This window comes from Sceloporus occidentalis, unplaced genomic scaffold, assembly GCF_023333645.1.
Source record: "Sceloporus occidentalis isolate IW3139 unplaced genomic scaffold, rSceOcc1.0.p SCAF_9, whole genome shotgun sequence".
Classification (NCBI taxonomy): Eukaryota; Metazoa; Chordata; class Lepidosauria; order Squamata; family Phrynosomatidae; genus Sceloporus; species Sceloporus occidentalis.
The window spans coordinates 13,380,589-13,403,378 of NW_028316989.1; the positions used below are offsets into that span (position 1 = coordinate 13,380,589).

The following is a 22,790-nucleotide window of genomic DNA, read 5'->3' on the forward strand; positions in this document are numbered from 1 at the left end:
AGGGTTCGGGAGCATGTGGTTGCTGCACGCCCCCGAACCCTAGAATCAGCGCAGACATGCCCCTTCCCGCCCGTCTGTCTCAGGCCTTGGTTTCTATGTATTTTTAAAAAACCCAAACACACACAAATAGAAAAGAAGAGAATGTGTGAACTTTGACGGGAAGCCCCCAAGATTCTCATATTCTATCATCCGAACCTTGCTGTTGTTTTGAATGCAAGACACATGATGTGTGTTTGACTGATGAGACCTTGAGACGAGACATCAGGCATTCTATCCAGAACTCGAAATGGAGACAAAACCGGCAGGAGGATCGGGAGAAGCACTACCCAACACAATACAGTCAGCATGTTTCCCTGACTTGTTTGAAAAATGATTTAGCAGCCGGGCTCCTTTCCTGACCACCAGCTGGTTTACGAGAGTGTGAATGTGGGCCAGTTCTTACCCTGTGGCTTCAGACCTGACACTGTTTGTGACTTGCATGTCAAGAGAATGCAACATCTGCCCAAAGCACAGGAAGGGATGATTTGTAGGGAAAGCTACTTAGAGAGCATTTACATAGCACTCTGAAGTAGTCAGACGGCTTCACACACAGTAATCCTCACAATCACCCCTTCAAGAAGGTCAATGTTATCATTCCCATAATGCAAAAGGGCAGGGGGAAGCTGAGCCTGAGGGATGGTGGGCCGCCTAATGCTACCTATACGCTCTGTGACAGAGGCAAGACTGGGAGTTTCCTGGGTCACCCTCTCAGTGATTATACCAACCCAAATGGGGTTGCCTCTGGAATGCTCAGCTTGAAATATAAACATCAAGAGCAGCAATCTCAATCCCCCCTTCCTGGTTTTCATGTTGCTGCACCAGACAGACCACTGTCTATAAGGATGGAGAACTGCAATTTCCCCTTGAGACATCCCTGTGCATTATCTCCATTTGCTTCTGTAATCCTTCTCAAAATGGTAGCAGGAAGTGACACCATATCACCATTTTGAGAGGTACTACAGAGGAAGCTAGAAGTATCTGGGGTTCCAGAGTACTTGTAGGAGTGGGGTGAGGTATTTTTGCATGTTTTTGAGCACTGTGGCACTTCTGAAGGACTGGTGGGGAGTACTGACTGCAAAAGCCACCAACTCTTGAGTGTTGCTGCCAGCCCATGCACAAGGCAGTTTCTTAGGTTCCTGACTCTGCCTAGAACAGGGAGTTTACCTTGGCAACTGTTTGTTCAGCGATGGTGCTTGGTCGTCGCTGGCGGGAATCTAGCCGTTGCTCCACAGGGAAGCTACTGCGATGGGATTTGAGTCTCTCTACGAGCAAGTAATAGATAGCAGCAAAGTGGTTGTAGCTCTTGTTCTGCAGGGACTGCAAAGAGAACAAGCATCCGAGCATTAAGTCAGAATGTCTGTTATCTTTCACCTTTCTCCAGGTCAAGGAGGACTAACACAACAATGAAGACAAAGGAGTGGCGCAGAGTTCAACTGAGCAATATATCCTTGGGAGAACTCGTATGGGCACAGCTGGGTCTGGGAGGAAACTTTTCAAGCAGGTGAAATGAGCTTGTGAACTGGAGAGGGAGGATGGCCTCCTGGAGCTTGGAAAAATTGTTTTTGGATCATAGCAAAAATTAATATTCCCAAGCTCCATATGTCTGTCCTCCATGGCACTGTGCAGCCTAGCTCACTTTCAGGGATTCAAATGGAACTGCTTTTTATAAGTGCAATGCCATTTGTGCAGATGTTGAGACAAGATCTTCTTGGATTCTTTCTTCCCAGAGCAACATGCCCTCACTGTTGTTGTTTTTTTTAAAAGGAGGAGTATTGGGTCCCCAAAGCCCTTCAGGGGCTCTAACAGCAGCATGACAGGAGAGAAGAGTAACCGCAGAGGGGAACTCCTCAGCAATTCACGCCTTCTGCTTATTGTCCTTTCTGAGCCAATCTTCTGACCATCAAAGTAGATACAAGCAATACCCAACACCAGCTAGCCATTCCAAAGTCTGAGCCACAATGGGAAGCAGAGCCCTCGAGGAAAGAGAGGAACACGGTTTCAGTCCTCTTTTCCCAACACACCTCCCCATGTCACTTTCTGGCAGGAAGCATTAATACTGCCGACTCCACACTGGCTAAAAATATCGACCGCTCTGCAGGAAGTGATCACACAGACTCCGCAGGGAGCATTGCAGCATGTATTTCTGGTAAGAGGCTTGATTTGGAATCCTAGCCGAGATACCAAAAATAAAGCGGCAATTGCGTCCTGCTCTTATTTTAACCTCCCATCGTCAAATCTCACATTTCAGAAGCTCAAAGCAAAAGGGAGCTTGACTTCCTGTTTTGCTCCTCTTGTTATCCTCAGTATTTCCGAAAACATGTCCTCTCAATAAAAATGGGAAACAAGACCACATGCTTTAGGCTGTGAAACGTGGAAGTCTCAGCAATGAAGAGTTGAGAAAATGAAAATTTTCACTCCCCCCCTACAAAAACATTTGAAAGTGCTTTATGTCTGTTCCATTTAGGAGGGCAAAAATGCCAGATTCAAAGGATGGGTGGGTAAAACAAACACTTAAAGATTAAGTATCTCCTTCTCTGTTCATTACTGGCTTCTATCCAGGGACAATACAGACCTTTCTGGTACACCAAGATGCACTTTGCTGTCACTCCTAAGTTCTCTGCAGAAGGACTCCTCAAAACAGAGTAGCAGCTGATATAGGGGATCTGAGGGCTGCATACTTCCCTACTAGATCTCAGAAGGCCACAAACACACATTGTACAGCCATAGTTTATGCAGTTCTTGTTCAGGTGGAGATATTTTTATGTGCATTCATGTTATTATTATTAATGGAGTGGTGGAGGGGCTGTGGCAGATTGATAAGGGAGGTTTCAGGGCACAAAGTGGAGCCTATTGCCCACCTGAGTTCTAGAGAGGGGTGGGAGCATTTTCATCATTGTTTTGGGACTTTTTCAAGTCAAGGAGAAGCCTGTTCCAAAGCAGACAGTGAACCAGAAGTTACTTCTGGTTTTGAAAAAAATGTCACCCAATCTAAACCACCCAGGGGAGAGCAAAAGACATTATTAAATTGCTCCAGAATCCTCCATGAGAATTCAATCAAAAGCTTTTCTGCAAAAACAAAACATGAGGGAAGACTTGCATGGCACATAAGCATCCCTGAGATCTTGCATGCTACATGCAAGGTGCACACTCCCTGCTGTAGACAGTATGTAGGAAAAGTCACTTGCAGGGACACCACCAAAACAATACTTTCTTGAACACATTTTTTGATACCCAAGAGACATCCCCACCACTGCCGCCCAAATGATTTTTTTTCTAAACAATTGGGTTCACTAAAATTCTTGCACCATGACATGACACACAAAAAGCCTAACAATTCCCATCTCCGCCTCCCCATAGTAAAGGTACCACTGCAGACAACCTCCCTTAGCTACAGAGACTATTTTACCTCAATGGTTTTCTGCTGGTCTATGCCCAAGCTGTGCATCAACCTCAAAACTTGCTCATTGTATTCTCCAAGGGAGGGCTCATTCTCTTGGCCCTGAGGATAAAGAACAGGCCTTTGGACAGGAATCTCTACCAGCATCCACTTGTGTTCTTTAATCTGTGCAATGCTCAGCCTCTTTGATGGGTCCAGGACCAGCATCCTCCGGATAAGATGCTCACACTCTGCATGGAGAAAAAAGTGGGTGTGAAAATGATCACTGGATCCTAACTCTAACTTGGAAATGTGGTTTTCTGGACTACAACTCCTGGAATCCTTCAGCCAACAAAACCAGCAGCCACTATGGTTAAGAGATTAACGGAACTGTGGTCCATAAAAGCTCTAAATTTGATAGAACTAGCATAGGGCATAGCTAAAAGGTCTTCCTTTCTATGCACTTGTTAATCCCGCACCTTCCTATATGGTCTCTGTACAATAGCAAAGTGGTTTAGCTTAAATGGCAAGTCACTCCTAACTAAAAATAAAATAATAATAATAATGATATTGATTTGCAGAGAGAGCAAAATCCATTTTTCCTCACAGGTGAAGAATTAGAGGGAAGTGCACATTATCTCCAGCTGTGGGAACAGAACAAGGAATAATCATAATTCTTTACACCCATGGGGCCAATGGATACGCACAAAAGAACTACACCTGCAATAACCAACAAAGCCTCAGGAACGAGGTAGAAATATCTTGCATTTTACAGCCGATGCGATATAAGCACAGTCACAGAGGAAACCAGTGGCAGAGAATGGTTTCTCATTCCAACAATCCCAGTTTCCTGACCATGAATATTAGTACTCTCTTGATGAGTTCACACTTGAGCAATAAATCTTAATATAGGGTAATGTAGATAAACCAATCCTTAGAGCCAGGAGAAGATTTAGTCTCCCTTCAGTAGATTCCTGGCTTATCTTTAAGAGCTAGCCAAGGAAAACTCCACATTGCTATGTAAACTCATTTCTAACCCTAAATTGTTTCTATGGTGTGTTTGTCAAACTAGGACTTATTTAAACCACAGTTCCTGGTTCACATACAAATTAAGTGCACAATTCACAAGGGCAACCTGATCTCAGGGAAATGGGAGGTGCATGACTTGATGTACATGTGGCACTTCAAAAAAAATCAAATGAGGCAAGTCCATTCAGTATGACAACACTATTACTTATGGCATCCTAGGTGCTTACTATGGTGCATCAAATAGCTAGTTTTTCCTAAAACAGATGGCTTAGCAATAGCTAAAAGTGTTATTAGGGTGCTGCTTTGGTCAGGGGCCGAACCATGGGAACCCTGGCCTCACAACACATTCTGTGTATGTTTCAGCTGGTGATGCAATCCCCCAGTTGCTCTAAAACTGGTGTAACACAGGCTTATACAGTTGTACAATGGAAGAACCAGATGACAATTTCATCAGGGAGTCACTTTTACTGAAAATGAACTAATTATGGTATCAAAGTTAGTCTTCAGCAGAGTTTGGAAAAGTTACCTTTTGGACTATGACTCCCACAGTGCAGCCTGAGGCCATGTTGTTTAGGGGATGAGAGGTTCTGGAAAATGCAGTCCTCTCCTCCCAAAACATTTCCAAACTCTGGTTTCCCAGTATCCAAACTGACTCTAAAGACTTCTGCTTGCTTTGATGTTGGAAATAATTTTCAGGTCTGATCTGAAATTCTGCTATTTTTAGTCCGAGGGCCACACTGGAATTGCCTTTCTCCTCTGCCATATCTTCACTACACTGACATTACATAACTAATGAAAGGAACCAAAGCATTACAAAAATTTTTGTGATGTCTCAAAAAACAGTGGTATGTGTTGGGAGTTACCTTCGGACATGAAATAGGGGATCCGGAATCTTCCTTCTAGAACTCGCTGTCTCAGGATGGGGAGGGTAGGACCATCAAAAGGCAGTGCTCCACAGACTAAAACATAGAGAACTACACCCATGCTCTGGAAAACAAAAAGACAAGAATACTGGATTTGCCTTTGAACACACATGGATCGAGACTCAGAGATCCCACACTGTTAAGAACATTGCCCAAAATCTGCTGGCTTCACTCTGTACTCTTTCACTGCTTTAAAACTGCCTTTGAATTTATTGCATTTTAATATTATAATTTGTTTAGCTGTGTTTTAATATTTTAAATGTTTGTGTTTTTTATTTGGATCTCTTCTTTGATCTTAGGGGGTCAGTTGCTTCCAAGTTTTGGGAGAAACGCAGGATATGATTTTTAAAACAAATAAATGTTTTTGCATTTTCTAAAATTCTGCAAGAAACTGGTCTAGACTTTAAAGACAAATGCTTCACATTTGTTGAACCTGGCTGCAACAACTGGGATGTGCCAGAATTAAACATGGACAGGGCTTGGGTAGTGGTTAAATGCATGGTTCAAGCCTGTCTATTGCATCCTGAGATAGGTTTTTGTTTTTTAAAACTGACCAGAACCGGGAGTCGAAAGAATCAATTAGAAACTATTACTGCTGGATTGCAACTAATTCACAAGCTACAGCAATGCTGTCCCCATCTGCTGCATGCTTATGATCCAACTAGCAACTGTGGGTTCTACTTAATCAGCTGGATCCATCCAGGTGTCATGTCTCCAGATTTGTCCTCCAATGTAGCGTTGTCTCCACATTTGGAAAAAGACCTCTCAAGTGGGGCGACAGCCATCTCTCAACATTATGGCAGGAAAGCATTCCCTTGAGGAATTCACTCCTTCTCAGAATATTGAACAGAACAGACACCAGCTTAAATCCAATAGCTAGCTGCAATTAGAGCTGGCCCACTGAATTAACGGAATCGATATATGTAGCGATTTGATAATCAACAATTGAGTCAATATGTCTGCTCTGGTTGTGGGGGCTAGCAACTGGGTTTAGCCCATCCTGTCCTGAGTAAGTTACATTGCCCAAATATACTTTCCAAGATTACAGACATGTTCTAGCAAAACTGAAGAAAAAAATCCAACAAGTATTTTTGCAACTCTGGAATTGTAAAACAGACAAGATCCTTAACAACACCTATAAAGGAGGTTGGATTCAAGAAGCTAGCTTTATTAGAGAAAATACAAACCATCTTCAACAAAGGTGTAAGTGTTCTTAATCCATGTATGAATCCCACCCCAAATTTTGCATGAATTCTTGCTGTTTAGAACACACAAATCTGCTCCACTCTAGTTCCCAACTTGAAAAAGCTTAGAAGAAGAAATCCTTGTGAGGGTCAGGATAAGAGCCTCAGATCCTGATTTTATGCAAAGCCCGTTAATAGTTATTGCATAAGATTGGAGGGCAGAGGAAGGCGGGGGGGGGGGGGGAGAATAAAGGAAGAGGCAAAGTCAAAGTATCAGCAACATGCCAACAGATGAACTCTTTTGGAAGTGTGTACATTATCTGAGAACCTGAGTTTTAAAGACTGTTTGACTAATAAATGCCACACAAAAACTGTGGGGACATAATGGAAAGGCATTCTTAAGTTGGACAGGGCAATATATGTAGATTTTAAGTACTTTTAATGTCCTCTTTCCCTCTTGAACATCTTGTTCTCCTTGGCAAGTTTTGACAGAGCACCACTCCTCTCATACAGGTTTGAGGTAGTGGTGAATGAGACAAATCCCATCATTATATAGTGGGAGCACTGGCTGGATTTTGTAAAAGTGAACGAAATATCTTTTTGTTGTTGTTTAAGGCAGCTTTTATGTGGCAGTGCAGAAGCCTCTCTCCCACCCCACCCGCTGCTTCCACAGCTATTTTGTTTGCATCCTGGCAAAGTCATCTACTTTCACAAACACCTCCCCAACCTCCGCTTGTACTAGCCCATCCTCGCCTTAACAGCCGAAAATCTTAGGGTGTGGGCAGGGTGTGCACCGAGTTCATCTGGAAGCTACAGGGCAGCGGCTGCAACAAAGCAAGAACTGTTTTCCTTGATGAAGGGCAATGCTTGTTGGGATGTGTTTATTTGTTCAACAACGTGGACGGAGCTTCACATGGCAGAAGGCAACACTCCTGCTTGGGCCCTGCCTTGTTTCTAAAGAGAATAGAGACCGGGAGCCAATTCCAACATGGTAGATTTTATGCAATCCACCAAATGAATTTGTACCTGCTGTGAAGAAAGAGAAGATAGAAAATTGCCTAATGTTATAGTTTTCCTTGCTGGAGAGACCGGTAGGCACACACTCCCATGACTGCAAACCCATCAAATAATGCTGAGCTAAGCATTAGTGAAATATCCAGCCTGGCACGTCTTAGTTCCTAGCCCAAATCCCAGCACCACGAGAGCCTGCAAAACCCTGCTGTGCGGACGCCGTTGCTAATACCTAGAGACACTAAGACCCAATTACAAAAAGATGAACAAATGAGGAGCAGCATGCTTGACAATGCATTAAAATGCTTAAGGACCCTGGCTCAGCATATTCTCTCCCCTCTCTGCACTTTGCAAGATTTCCTTGTCACCCTGAATGTCCCTTCCCATTAAAGTGGCACGAAGTAAGCAAACATACCCACAATGCACGCACATTCTGACTTTGGTTCATCTGCATGCACCTGCCTGCAGCGGAATTGTTCAAGGCAAACAGCCTGTTCGCTCAACAAAAAAAGGAGGGCAGATAGCAGCCATGTGCAAATGACTCAGACAATGCCTCTAGCATTAGAGAGTTTTGGTTTGAACTCCCAAGGCAGGAAGAATTAATGCACTAAAGCACAGCATGGCTGCTTGCGCCTGGCCTTGCCCAGATTCAGGAGGGAGAGGGTCAGCTCTCTGCATCAACTGAATTATTTCTGGTCTTACAATAGGTGACGGTTTCAAAGGGAGACCTCAAAGCTATTCAGTCTCTGTGACATGTCTAAAGAGGCAAGAGCAATGAATCCTTGGGCCACGAAAAAAAAGGAAACCCAACTAAAGGAGAGAACAGTTTCTTTAAAAAGGGCGCTTTACTTAATACAGTGGAGATACCCAAATATCCAGCTGGGGACCCTCATACTGCTGGCCTTCAAACACTTCAGGGGCTGCATACGGGGGGCTTCCACACCACGTTGTCAGAGGCTCACCACTTTTGTAGAAATTGCCAAACCCGAAATCTGTAAAGAGAGGAAAAGAAAGGATAATAGAGAACAGTGTGTCTGAAATCCAGGTTTAAGGTATTCTTTCTTTAGTAGTATATACATGCTGCTCAACGAAATGAAATGGGGCCTAGCTATTATTTATTCTGTCCAAGTTCCCTGTGGGTTCGCTAAACTTGAAGGGACTTTGGACAGGCTTTACAGTGTTAGTCAATACTGGATGCTTTATCTGTAACGCTTTTCTGAGAGCTGAGTGTTGCAAAGCTCTCCAACTCGTGGGGAGAAGAATTCTCCAAGGACAGGACTGTATTTCTTCCAGACCCCACCCTCCGCATGGCAGCTGTATTAAATTTAATGCCATTCCTGTCAAACAATAAAGAAAAGAGCAAAGGACATCTCTTTCTCTTCATCTGACAAACTCATCTGGGGAGCTGCAGTCACCAACAATTGAACAATAGGTAATTTTCCACACTGATATTCTATGCAAAGTGGTTTAAGGAGTAGTCTTAAGTTTGTCAGCTACTGGCCGCTGATCCACAGAGAGTCTCTGGGAAACTATACGGATATGTTAATAAAATGCCATGAATGTTGTAGAGGTGTCTGGCACACTGGGGAGGAAATATTGCTGGTCTGCCATATCAGATAGCTTAAGAAGCACTGCTCTACATTTCCTGTGAATGCTTCATAAGGGTTTTCATTAAGGGCTGTCTGTGTTATTGGTGCTCCTGAACACAATTAAGTGCTGTCTGTGTCTTGTCTGAAGGGGTGCTTTGTATGCCCTTGGGCTTTCTCTAATATCAACAGAGGCTCATTTCATGTCGTCTGACAGACAAGGACAGTAGCTTAAAACAAGGGCAGAGACATGTTTTGGACCAATACTCCAATCAGCCTCAGTCAGCACAGCCAATGGTCAAGGATTACAGAAGTCCAACGCATCTGGAGAGCCTTCGATTGCCTGACCCTAATTGAACGCATTGAAGATACAGAAGAAATGCCAGTGGATTTCAGAAAAATTGGCACTTCCTTTCTGAACCTATGGAAAAGGATAGTTTCTGAGAGTCAAAGCTGGAAAAACCATAGGAGCCTTTGATGAGGGAATCTGAAATCGGATTTTAACCTTGACCCTGAAAAAACAGCTCTGATTTGGCTTCTCATTTACCTCCCCTCACCACTCCTCTTCACTGCCTACTGAATGTAATCTTCTGCTTGGCATGGGTCTCTCTTGTGCATTCAACACTCCCATCGGGAACCTGCAGATGAATAACTACCATGCTCAATTGGCAACCTGCAGCCCTGCTCTACGCATCTGCAGATCCGCTCCCAAGTTACCGAAGTCCTAGAGTGCCTTAAAAGCTGCTAAAATGCCTACCTACCTAAGTCAGTGCAGCTTAAAAGGGCAGAATGTATGGCTCGAGAGCAAAGAGGTGAACAATTAAGGAGCCTGCTGAAGAGGACACAATGGAGAGCAAGTAACAGTCTGTTCTCGCCCTTTTGCTATTTAACGTCTCCTGTGATGGCGGAAACAAAAGAACCAAGAAGGCGTCGATTTGAACCAGTATAGCATTCATGGTTTAAAAGCCTCCAAGAGACAAGCAAGCATATGTTCCCAATTCTTTCTGCACTTTCCTCTGTCAAAGACAGCTGTCAAAAGTATACCCATACGTCTTTTGCATAACATTTGTATTGCAAGCGTTATACAGCATGGCTTCATGCACTTACTATTAGCATAGCATGGGTGCCTAGCTTCTCACTTAATGGCTTCTTTTAAGGCGCTGCTTTGATTATTAAAAAACAAACCTGTCCAAGCCCAAGTCAAACAAGAACAGAACACCAAAGTACACAGGCAAGCTAGGCTTCCAACTGTGTCCTTGAGGAAAGCCATGCCTGAAAACAAGAAGCCCACCGCCTTCTGGTATCCTTTGTAAAGTTTGAAGGGATCTTATAAGCAAATCTCAAACTGTCTGGTAACTGAGAACTGTGGCTTCAGTGTTATCTCCCATCTGAATGGTTCAGAGACATGTGAGTGCCATGTGGCATTATCAGCAGATAGCAGGGCTGATAAATACTGACATTTAGGAGGCATCAAGACCTCTGCTCCACTAATGGGCATGTGGCCTTTTGTTGGAGAAAGCGAGTCCAAGTTCACCTAACATTACCTGAACTCTGAAATGCAACCAAAGGTCGAGTCTTACTTCCCACCTCTTCTGCAATTTCTGTCTCCCTATACGGTTCAAAGTTGGGGAAACAGACTGAGCCAAGACCAGAGTCTGAAATGGCTGCAGCCCCAAAGAAGAACTGGGTGGGCCTAAAATAATGCAGACTGACAACCTTCCTCTCTGAGGTCCAATATCTGGTGGCTCAATCCCCAACCTCATTGGTGTAGAACGTGCTTTTTTGTGTGTAGCTGCCTTATGTGTAACCTTCTGGGAACAAAATACAGATAAGGAACTGAGATTCAAACAATTCTGCACCTCAGCACTCTCTATGTACAAAGACCTCACTTACAGGCACCATTTTAAAACTATCATTCCAATGTTGCAAATGGTTCTTTTAATTGCTTCGCACAAATAAGACCATCAGAACAGCCATGCTGGATCAGACCAAGGATCTTTGGGTTCAGCATTCTGCAGCCAATGCTTGCAAAAACAAACAAACACAGAGACCCATATACACACTCTCCACAACTATCTGATTTTGCTACTCTAGGATCAGCAATGCAGATAGTGACCTGGCTCACCCATAATATTAAAGCATGGTTAGAGTTTGATAATGAATTACAGCGAGCCTTTGTCTTACCGCAGTTCACTATGGCTTTCCCCCAGAATAGGCACAAGGCGAATATCACAACTGTGTTTAATCTCAACTATGATTAGTCAAAACGAACCAGCTTCATAAGCCATGGCTTGAAGTTGGCTTGTTTGCCTAGGCTGGTACATCAGAACAAATGGCATTTATTCTACAGTTCCTCACAGCCATGCAGGAAAGGAAAAGCGTGTGAGTCCAAAGACTCTGTTGTTGTAACACAAAACCATAGTTTTACATTTTTGGTTATGTAGCCAATGCCAAGAAGAATAGTTTTTACAAGCACACGCTACAAAACAACACTATTTTGTCCAGGATATTAAAATTGCTTGTTTTCCTTCAGGTAGGGTTGTGTAATAAATATTGCTAATGACAAAGATTCTTTAAAAGAAACTAAAATAAAAGAGAACCCCAACAGAAAATGCATGTGGTCAATGGAAGGCACCCAAAAATACATAGAAAGAGGTGGCTAAAAGTAGAATACACAAAGTATTCACATATCGCTTTAAGCAGGATGAGCGTATTTCAAGTTCTTGAAAAACAAAGTGTTACAGAATTAATTGCAAAGGGATATTGTGCAGTTGAAAGCAGAATAAAAATAAACCAAATGCCTGCTGAGGGCTTCAAAAGTATTGATCCTTTCAACGGTAGGGGATGGCCTAATTTACTTTGAGGTGCGCCCAGCCCTGAAGTCATAATCTCCCAGAAGGGAAGAAACTTGTTCTCATTTTATCTGAAAACAACTGGGAAACCCAGACATCACACCTCTCCTTTCATTCAGTTGATGAGCCAGATAATTAAAATGTGAAAATGTGTGCCCTCTGTTTGTCACTGAGACAGCTGTTTCATCACCAGATTTTGTGAACTTTATAAAAAATCACTTTAAAATCTCTTGAAAAGGACAAAGTATTCTTTCCTTTCTAGATTTCTATATATGTGTCCAGAGTGTGACAGATAGACAACAGTTTTTCGGTATGAACTGAAGACCTTCCAGAAATATCACGACCAGGAGGTTTCTAAACCCAGATTATGCATACTGTAATTCTGATGCAGCAAAAAGACAGATACAACCAAGGAATGGCTATTTGGTAATGCTAAGTGTCACACAAATACAATGTTTGCTTTCCAGTATTAACACCTCTGAAGTGCCTATTTTTGATGCTAATTCATCAGCTGTAGGACAGGGCTCTACAGCAAAGGAACATCTTGTTTTTCATCCTGGGAAGCGGAGAAAGTAATCCTAAAAGTAGGTTTCAACATGTCAGAGAGACACTGTGGGGTAGTGGTTCCAGTGTCGGACTGGATTTCTGAAAGACCAGGGTTCAAATCACTGTTCAACCATGGAAACCCACTGGGTGACCCTGAAGAAATCACATGTTTTTCCAGTTTCAGAGGGAGGCAATGGGAAACCTCTAAAGAAAATCTTGCCAAGAAAATCCTACAATAGGGTTTCCATAAGTCAGAGTTGACCCAAAGGCACATACAAATAATCATAAAGAGAATAAAGGTCACATAAAGCCATATCCATTTAGAAAACACAAATGCAGACACTACAGCAGATTATTAAAGCCCCTTCCCCATGTAGAAACAGACCAGTAGCCAGTTATTATAACAAGGGACATGGGGGGGGGGGGATGCATAAGAAATCAAACTTGTGCACTAGAGATGTCTCTCTCTCTCTCTCTCTCTCTCTCTCTCACACACACACACACACACACACATTCAAAATGATTTGAAATATGGCTTTGTGTTGCTTCTCCCTGGCTCCACACTTACAGCACAATCCATGCAACAGTACCATTAAGAGACGGGACCTATGAAGTACTGCTGCTGAACTCCTCCCCCAGTTTACAACTCAAATGACCTGAGTTCACATGAAGACGAGTTGTAAAGAACTGAGATGAGCCAAGCAGAGGAGTGTCTCCTTGCATAGTTGTACGATCTCTCCAGGATGCCAACAAAAATGTACCTGAAATACAAGTACCATGCAGTTTGTTTACCGTCTAAGATTTTAATCCTTTGTGTGGAATGTAAGAACATTATTACGCATCAATATGGAACTGCTTGCCTCTTTTTCTTGCACGGACTTGCACATAACCATTCACAGGTTCACCTGAGGCACATTAAAGGGGGCCTTCCATGTGGCCAAGCAAAACAGCTGTGCAAAGCCCAATGGGAGCAAGGTGACCGCTTTTATGGTTAGTCCCCATAAGAGTGCTCCGCTTCAGTGACCCCACCCTGGCTTTAAAGGCTGGACTGCTCCCCATCTGTTCTCCTTGCAGGCATGAAGGCAACAGCTTCACAGTCTGTTTTGTCTAAAACAGAGTCTTTCCATTCAGAAGGCAAATGCTGGGCTCATTTGTATCACTGCCCCTGCTAGGAGAAAACACTGGGAAACCCAGAGACATTGGCTGCTCTACCTCTCTTTCTGCAAAGAACTGGTCTCAAATTGGGGGGTGAAGACCCCAAATTAGGATGATGTAGCCCAATGTAGACTGAGTTGAAGCACCATTCCCATTCTGGAATAAAAGGGTGAGTGGTTTAACCATCTGAATAGCTGGCCCTTTTAACACCAGCAAAGAACAAATCTCAACAGTCCCAGCTCCTGCTCAAGAAGCGATGCCCAATTAAATCCCTTTTTCTTGGGTGCAAATGTTTCAAGGCTCAGGAGGCCTGTCCTTTATGGGGTGACCACAATGCCAAACAACAAAAGATCGGCATATTTTCTTACAGACAGTGAAAAAACAAAACATAACAGGAAGGCAGCCAGGAGAGTAGCTACTGAGGAAGGAGGGGAAATGAGGACATTGGCCCTGCAAGAATTCTGCCCTCTCCATGACGTTTTCTTCCAGTCCCTAGTTTCCTAGTATTGCAAAGGCTTAACACTTCAGTTGGATATTTAGAAATAAAGAGTTCAGGCATCCAAAGAAAAGGGGAAAGCAAAGTGACCAAGGGAAAGCCAACAAAGCGAGGAGAACAGTTCTAGTACAGTATCATCCAAAACCCACAAAACAGTGGTAACTTTATTGGGACAACCAAAATGCACATGATGGATGTTGCAAGCTTTCAAAGCTCCATTGGCTTCTTCATCAGGCAAAGGTGTTATAAATGATACCAACGAAAGAAAGAAAGAAAGAAAGAAAGAAAGAAAGAAAGAAAATGATGTCAGTCATAGCCCTGCCTTTGGGTCAAGACGTTGTGGTTCTTGTCCTCAGTTCAGATGGTATGGAAGGGTATTCATGCAGGTGGACCTCTCCTCCTTCTGGCCATGTGGGTACTGGGAGATTCAGTCCAGGAAATACACTTTAAATTCTATTAGGAAGACCCAAACGCTACCGCCTTTGAGATCCAGTTTGCCTCGAACCCTTTGTGAGGCTACAAATCCCTTTGTTAGGAAAAGAACACTAAATTTCTGAAGAAGCTTCCATGCTTTTGCACCAAACTTTTTTTAGGTGTTCTAGAAGTACATAACAAACATAAATGACTGTTAATGTCTCACTCTTTGCAATGCTAAAATTTTGGGGACTGAAGGAAAATTTTGTTTGGTGGAGCAGGATTCTGGCAATGCTCTATGATTTTCATTCTTCCTATCCACATCCCCACAGCTACATCCCTGTAGACTCTGCAGGGGTCGGTCTGAAAGATGCTGCAAGGTCCCTTTGCATCACAATGTTAGGGAGGCTTTTCACAAGCCTTTCCCTGGGCTTTCCACTCCACCAAATGCATCTGAGGAAGTGGTTATGAAAGCTCATGCTACCAACTTCTATCTTTCAGTCAGTCCAAAAGGTGCTGCAAGATCCTTTTGCATCACAATATTAGGGAGGCTTCTCACAGGTTTCTCCTTCTGCTCCTACCTAGACTTCACACCCAGAGTAATTGTTTTTTGTTTCTTGAAACCAAGTACTAAACACGCCAGCTTTGCCTTTGCAAAATCTGTTCCTTTAGGCTTTTCAAAAAAGGGTTTGAAGTCTTCAAATGGGGGCAGGGAGGAACAAATGATCTAAAAGGAGAGTGATGTGATTTAAGAAAGGGGATCTGTACACTAGTACAAGTCAACTTCCTCGCTTCAAGATAGGGGAGATGTGTGGATCTTTTGTTATTTGGTAATGTGAGCAAAGCAGTCATGGCAGAGAGAAGTGCTGATAAAAGGAAAGGTAGCAAAGAAAAGGGAGAGGGAAGGAGAAATAAACCTGACCCGCTGCAGGAACTGAATACTGATCACTGATCGCTGGGTTCTGACGTCAATGCATGTAACACAGTCGGCCAGCAGCAAAAAAAGGCTGCCTATGCACACTTTCAAAATAACAGCCTCCTGTCCCCACTTTCCTTCAAATGACCCAACTGCAATCGGATCGCAGGGAACCAAGCACTGCTCCTTTGTTCAAACCGCTCCACTGGGCTTAACCCTTCCTGGCCTTTGAAGAGGCTAAGGTGGCCATTCAAGAGCTGGTCACCAACCAATGTTCAAAAAAAGCATCTCTGGGGGCTGAAATAAGCTTCTGCAATTATCATTTCTGGCCCCACTGCCTCTTCCCTTCTCAAAAAATGTCTCAAGGAAGCAAGAAAACAGCCTCTTCATTTTTCAGAGTATGTAGAAGATGGAGCCTTCTAAAAACGATCTTCATATGCACCACAAACTGTTGCAAAATCCAGCTGTATGAATATTGTACAAGAATACTGTATTATAGAAGAATCCAAAAAGGAAGGCTAGGTTGGTCTGTTCTGTGAGCTCTTTTTGCCAGCAGACAAAGACCTTTTTATTTAAACAAACTTTCAGTGTCAAACCAGATGTGGTAGAAGAATCTCTTCATAGGTGTGTTATACTTCTATTCCTATTTTTAAAAATGTATTTTAAACTTTTTTCCAGCGATTTAGCGGGACTTTTGGCTTAATGTTCTTTTTAACTTGTGTACTATACATTGTTTTAACTTGTATTTTATTCTGACTTACACTGCAAGCTGTGTTGGGTCCCATACTAGGAAAAAGGTGAGATATAAATAAATAATGGATGGATGGGTGGATGGATGGATGCTGGAATCTGGGAAAAAAGGTGAGAGATGGACTATAACTCATGAGACTAGGATTCAAATTCCCACTCAGCCATGGAAACCCGTTGGATGACTTTGGTAGAGTCATACTCTCTCAGCCTCAAAGGAAGGTAAGGGCAAATCCCTTCTAAATAAATCTTGCCAAGAAAACCCCATGATAGGGTCATCTTGGAATTCTCCTTATGGGTGAATTCATGCCAGATCCCAGACACTCATTTACTCATAAACCAACTCTAGTGCATTGTAAGACATTGGTAAGCTGCATTTTGTTCCTGAATAATTTTGCCATACTGATGAGAAACTGGGGAAAGCAGCTGGAAAAGAAAGTCACCCGTGAGATTATTTCAATAGGATGTAGCTAAACATACCCCTGCGGTATATAGGGTAAATGTATTTGTTTTATTTTATTTAATCTATTTCTTAGCCATCTTCTAAGACCAAAGTCTTCTCAAGGACATGGACAGCAACAAGAACAAACTACTATCTGTATCCTGATAAAATTATCAGTCGTCAAAGTATTTTAAATTTCCCTGTCACAATCAATTATTCAGGGAAGTATCTGTACAAATATTAATTGGAAAAGGCAAGGCCTTTTCAGAAGAGAGAGAGGTTAAATATTTCATAATAAGGTCAGTATTAATTTGGATCTACCCAAGCACAGAGAAGCACAAACCAGGAGATGAAGCAGATACAGCATCAAAACAGTGCTATAATACCCCTTAAATTTCAAAAGAAAGTCGCCAAAACTATTTTAAAATACATCAGTCTGAGCATAAATACTATGAAATGGTATGACGGATGTTGTCTTTGATAGGCCTAAAAGGAATTAGATTAATTCAAATCAAGAACAACCAGAAACAACTTCCACATTCAGGGGCAACATAGCTGCACACAAGAGCAGCTGGAGGCAGGGGTAAACCATGACAAGGGATCTGTTATTGTGGACTGGCAAGAATAATTTAGCTAGCCACTCTTGGCAAAAGTATGCTGGACTAGACGCTTCTTCAGTCTAATCCCACAGGATTCTTACATTCCTACAAAATACAATTTAAAAGACAGAGCAGGCCAACGTATGACTCCTCTATTACAGCAGTTGCACTGCCTACTGATGTGTTCCCAAAAGTGTTTCAAATGGCCGGTTATGGCCTGTTGCTGTTGTGATCCTTCAAGTCATTTCCAACTGACAGCGACCCTAAAGGCGAACCTTTCTTGGCAAGATTTGTTCAAAAGGGGTTTGCTCTTGCCTTCCTTTTCAGGCTGAGAGAATATGACTTGTCCAAAGGCACCCAGTGGGTTTCCATGGCAGAGCGGGGATCCAAACCCTGGTTTCTAGAGCTCAACGCTCAAACAATCACACCATGCTGGTTCTTGATTATATACTATAAAACCCTATTTGGCTTGGTCCAGACTATCTGAAGGACCATATTTTCCCATATAAGGCTGACTGGGCTTTGAGAGTCACATTGACATATTAAAATGGCAAATGCTGCAAAGAGAGCCCTAACTGGTTAACAAAGTAATGAATGTTACAGCTGAACTCGGTGGAGATGACTCTTCATTAATTCACATAAGATGATGGTTTTTCCTCTCCTTCTTTCAAACTCTTATTTCCTGCTCCAAGAGATTTTCAAAAGGAAATGTACAAACAGACCCATTTTAGCTAGACCTGCAAACTATGTATTCTGAGGAACTGAACACTTCCCCTTTCCCAACTTCTGTTTTGCAATGTATAACCAGTCATAACGGGGAGAGAAAAGGTCAGAGGTGTTCCAAGTGAACAGGTTCTCTTCTTTGTCTTTTAGTGATCTATTTTGCTGCAGAAGTAAACTAGAAAAGCTTTCTTTCCCTGCAAATTAATAAATAATCCCACCTTCCAAAATCCTCATAAGTAGCCATTAGTGTTTATTGGAGAAACGTCGAGTGTTACTTTCTTCCAAATCTTTTAGCATTTAGTGCTTTGAAACTTTTGTCAGCCATTTAATTTTGCCAAACTGTTGCTCAATACAGCACACTCATCCCATTTTTCCTGCCCAACATCTATCACAAAGGATCTATTGGCATGGAAGTCCTAAGCTCACAGTTTGGCAAGCTGGGAGCAGTTTCTCAAGGAAGGAGGAACTGCTCTGTGAAACTCATCATTATAGGCCAGAGTATGTGTATTTTTCCTATAACAGCACAAGTATATGGGCTATGGAGTACTTACCTTCCTATCTGAAGTGTGGGAGTTTGATGCCAACACTGTACATCTTCCAAAGTGATTTTTATACCAAGCTAGGTTTACTGCAGCTGCTTTTCCATCCCAATCATTATTTATACCTAACCAAGTAAATGCTAAGAGGTCTTGTACAGTCATCATTCTCAGTCCCTCCTTCTTAGAGCTAAAGACCATCTGGAAGAGTTGCCAGACAGTCTTTTATCCCAAGAACTCCACAGCTCTACAGAATTCTCAGCAGCTTAAAAATGCTCCACTTTCGAGTGTCCCTTGATTTTGAAATTCTGGTCTGGTGATCTGAGAAGCCTTCGCATTATACTGAGGCAAAAAGAAAATTATCCTATTGCAAGGAACATCTGCTGTGTCTAAATTTGTAATTAAAATTAAACCAAGCATGCTAAAATAAACCAGAGCGCTCCCATTTTGAGCTGCTTCTTTAATACTGAAGAATTATTTGATTAATTTGATTGTAACCTGCACATCTGGCAAAGCAAGTCGGTTGCCACTATAAGAATTGAAAAAAACCCTCCAAAATCACTGTCATTTTGTAAAGAAGGGAAAGAAGCAAATAGGGGCTACTTTTTGCAAGAATTTCTTGCCGATATCCTACGTCACCCACAACACAAAGGGGTTAAATAGACATGCCTGACAACCTACTTGTAGCTTTGCCACGAGAATTTGGTAAAGGTCACATGGAGGAGAGCACAGTTTACAACTCAGACATCAGCCCCAAAGGAAAAGAAGCTGGGATACCTGCAATTTTAATATTCATGTTGTTATCAAGCAGGAGGTTTTCAGCTTTGAGGTCACGGTGTACAATCTTCCGGCTGTGACAGTACTCAACCGCAGAGAGGATTTGCCAGAATTTACGCCTGGCCTCAGATTCGCTCAAACGGCCATGATTAGCAAGATAATCTGTGGAAAGAAAGATGGGTTTTCAAGGGGTGAATCAGAGGGAAAGTCTCCAGAATTCTTTTTCGAACATGCATCAGCAGGTAGGCAGAAAGGACCATAAATAAATAAACACATACATAAACCAATGAACTTATCAGAGACCGAACATTTCACCCTTCCTTCATGGTGCATTTCGTACTGAATGCTTAATACAGAAACCAAAGGTCTTCTCCTTGCCTAGAGCCTCTTTCCAGTTTTTGACACATGGCCCCAAAAAGTGAAGGAACAAGGGTCATCCTTTCCTTGCAAATAATAATAATAATATCAAAATAAAACCAAAAACAAAATATAAGGATAAGATAGCTGTTCAGTCTACTGTCTCTTCCTTGATTCAGTTTTCTGAAACAAAGGATGTCTGTAATATTCCAAGTAGGGCTGGAAGGTCAGGTCAAAACCAAACCTCCAAGTATAGAAGACCTGGACTTGTGCATTTAAAATTTTTCCAAGTAACAAAAACTAAACACCCATACATAATGTAGTCACATTCAAATCTAAGGCAACACATTAAGTTAAGCGACTAAAATGTCTTCAATATTCAAACAGTCCATCTTAATGCACCATTCTAAGCTGCAATTACATTTTACCCCTTTCCCTCAAAGTCCTCAGCGGTCTTTGCATTTCTATTCACCAGGAGGCAATGACTGTCACCTTAATAATTACTAGAAGAAGACTGCTTTAAGATGCTACAGATGATGGCCGCAGACTGTAATCCCCACATTGCTAGAGGGGAAAGTTAGCAGCAGAGAAAAACAACAGCCTACATCTTGGAACATGCATAACTGAAGCTTAATACACTGAGAGAAGGAACAAACATTTTCCTCTGGCAGTATTTCAGAAACACATAAAATTGTCAAAAGAACAAATCTAATTTACAGGACCAGTTAAGCTGTTTGTTTATGGTACAGAACGTAATGAGGGGAACTTAGCTGGCACAGGACCACAAGGAATCAAGGCTGAAATCCGCTACAACCCACTCTTTATAGATAAGCTGCACTGGACTTTAACCGCCTCTGTCCCAGAGTAGGCAGCTTGTGAATGAGAACGTGAGATGGAGAGTGACCCTCACGTCAATGTCACTTCTTGAAGGGGACGAATCTATACCGAGCCTGCGGAGGTTATCCTAACCTGGTATTAGCATACATGGAAGTGGAATTTTGAACTTTCAACTCAAAGCCCCAGGGTATTTTGCTGGTGGACATTTAGTTTTCTCAGAAGTGTATATTTAGCAATAAGAATTGCCATTACAGCATGGAATTAACATCCCAGTTGTTTGCTAAAGAAATCTGATGGGGGTTTTCCAGATGATCAAACTGCCAGTATTATTCTTTACAAAGAGTTTCTCTAGCTCTTGCCTCTTTTTCAGTCGATGGACTGGGGACCATCAATCATCTGAGGTCCATTTGAATGCAACTGCAAGACTCAAGAAAGAGTGGAGACTAAGATGAGAGAAAACAAAATACAGAAGAGAATGCAATACCCCATCAATTAACTGTGAGTGTAATGAATAAGAATACACATGCTTTTGTATATTATATATTTGGCAAGTAGTCCTCAAAATATGAGATAAAATAAGGCCACCTGTGTGCATAACTCTGTGCAGTAAGTAAATGGCACTTCCCAAACAGAGGAGCTGGTGTGGTATATAGTGGCCTGAGAACTGAGGAACCTGGATTCAAATCATCACACAGCCATGGGATCCCACTGAATGACTTTAGCCAAGTCCAACTCCCTTAACCTAACAGGAAAGCAATGGCAAACCTCCTCTTAATAAATCCTTCCAAGAAGACCTGATGATAGGGTCACCATAAGTCCAAGCCAACTTGAAGAAACATAACTTCTAAGCCAGTTCAAAAAGCTTTTCAGTTTAAAAGTTAAACAGAGAAGAGACGATGGATGGAGGAGAGGATAATGAAGGTGAGTGTAAACAAGGGAAGAGTGGATTCTATTCAGTTACAAGTATTTTGGCTCAGTTCAGCAATGGATGAGGACTAAGGGACTGTGCCAAAGGCTTCTCGAAAGGGGTGGATTATTATCATTATTTTTGGAACAGTGGTTTGTAGGAAGAGCATGGCAGCATCATAAAGTTGTTCTAAGAGGCAGCTGAAGGCATAAGGAGCAGAGACTTTCAGATATCTCAGTGGCAGGGACAGAGGATTCAAGGGCACAGGCACAGGGATATAATGAAGTATAAGCTAATGGTGAGGAGAGAGAGAGAGAGAGACCAGGAATGTCTATGAAGTTCAGAATGTGATGTTTGCAACGGATCCAAGAATGTTAGGAAGCCAGTGCAGAAGTTTAAGAGCAGCCCCATAGCATAAGCGACAAGAGGTGAGTGATTTTGGTAGCTGTGTTGAACACAGAGAAGGACTGAGATGAAGAAAGGGTACACAGATGGTTGCCATTATTAAGATGGGGGATAACTACAGTGTTTTTGCTACCTAAACTTTTCCCGAGGAAGAAGAAGGGTACAGTATTTATTTATTCTGCAGCACCATGTAAAGAAGAGCAATGCAACTTGGCAACAGAAGGAATATGGGGAGTGGAGGAGAGGCAGGCTTCAAAGAAGGAAGTCAAGTTTCGTGTTTGATCAACAAGGCGGATGGTGGCTGTCAGTGTTAAGAGGTGCATATGAGGAGAGAAAGGCTATAAAAGAAAGGCGAGAAGTTTGTTTTGGATTCATAGGCATCTGAGACAGAGCATCCCTGTTATTTTGTTAGTCCTTCTGACTTTGCCTAGTGACATTGCACAAATATTCTCTGCAGCTGGAACAACTGGATGAAACTAAATGGATGCCATTCTGTCTGAGTGTGAATCCTACTGAATTCATTTCCCAATGGGGAGCCATGTTACAGCAAAAACCAGAGCCTTGTGGCGCCCTGAACACTCACAAATTTATCCACTGGGTGACCATGTGCAAGTCATATGCTTTCAGCCTCGGGAAATAATGGCAAACCTGTTGCGAAGAAATCTTGCCAAGTAAACCCCATAATAGGTTCACCTTAGAGTCACTCCCTAAGTTGGAAACTACTTGAAGGCACACAACAACAACAACAACAACAACAACCTTCCATGGACTTCAGTCCATGCCATCAGATGCTTGAAGTGTTATTCTGATTGACAGGTTAAGGTCAGTTTGTGTGTGTATACGCATGCAAATGCTTAAAGGAACTGGGACAACAGAGAGAAAACATGCCCAGAGAGAAATCAAGTACACCATAGTCCTTGAAAACTTACGCCA

At 42.4% G+C, this 22,790-nt stretch overlaps 1 protein-coding gene across 7 annotated transcripts in view; it reads right to left on the reverse strand.

The window, feature by feature from the left end:
* Positions 1-22,790, reverse strand: part of SIK2 (salt inducible kinase 2) — a 70,365-nt gene that overhangs the window by 22,471 nt on the left and 25,104 nt on the right. For 6 of the 7 annotated variants that reach the window (XM_089539083.1, XM_089539088.1, XM_089539090.1 and 3 more), the window contains 5 exons: positions 19,352-19,513; positions 8,430-8,554; positions 5,308-5,431; positions 3,446-3,666; positions 1,204-1,356 (listed from right to left, as the gene is read on the reverse strand). In XM_089539083.1, the coding sequence (XP_089395209.1) occupies positions 1,204-1,356; positions 3,446-3,666; positions 5,308-5,431; positions 8,430-8,554; positions 19,352-19,513 (785 nt within the window). The remainder of the gene's footprint in view (positions 1-1,203; positions 1,357-3,445; positions 3,667-5,307; positions 5,432-8,429; positions 8,555-19,351; positions 19,514-22,790) is intronic. The other variant, XM_089539084.1, reaches the window with a different exon arrangement.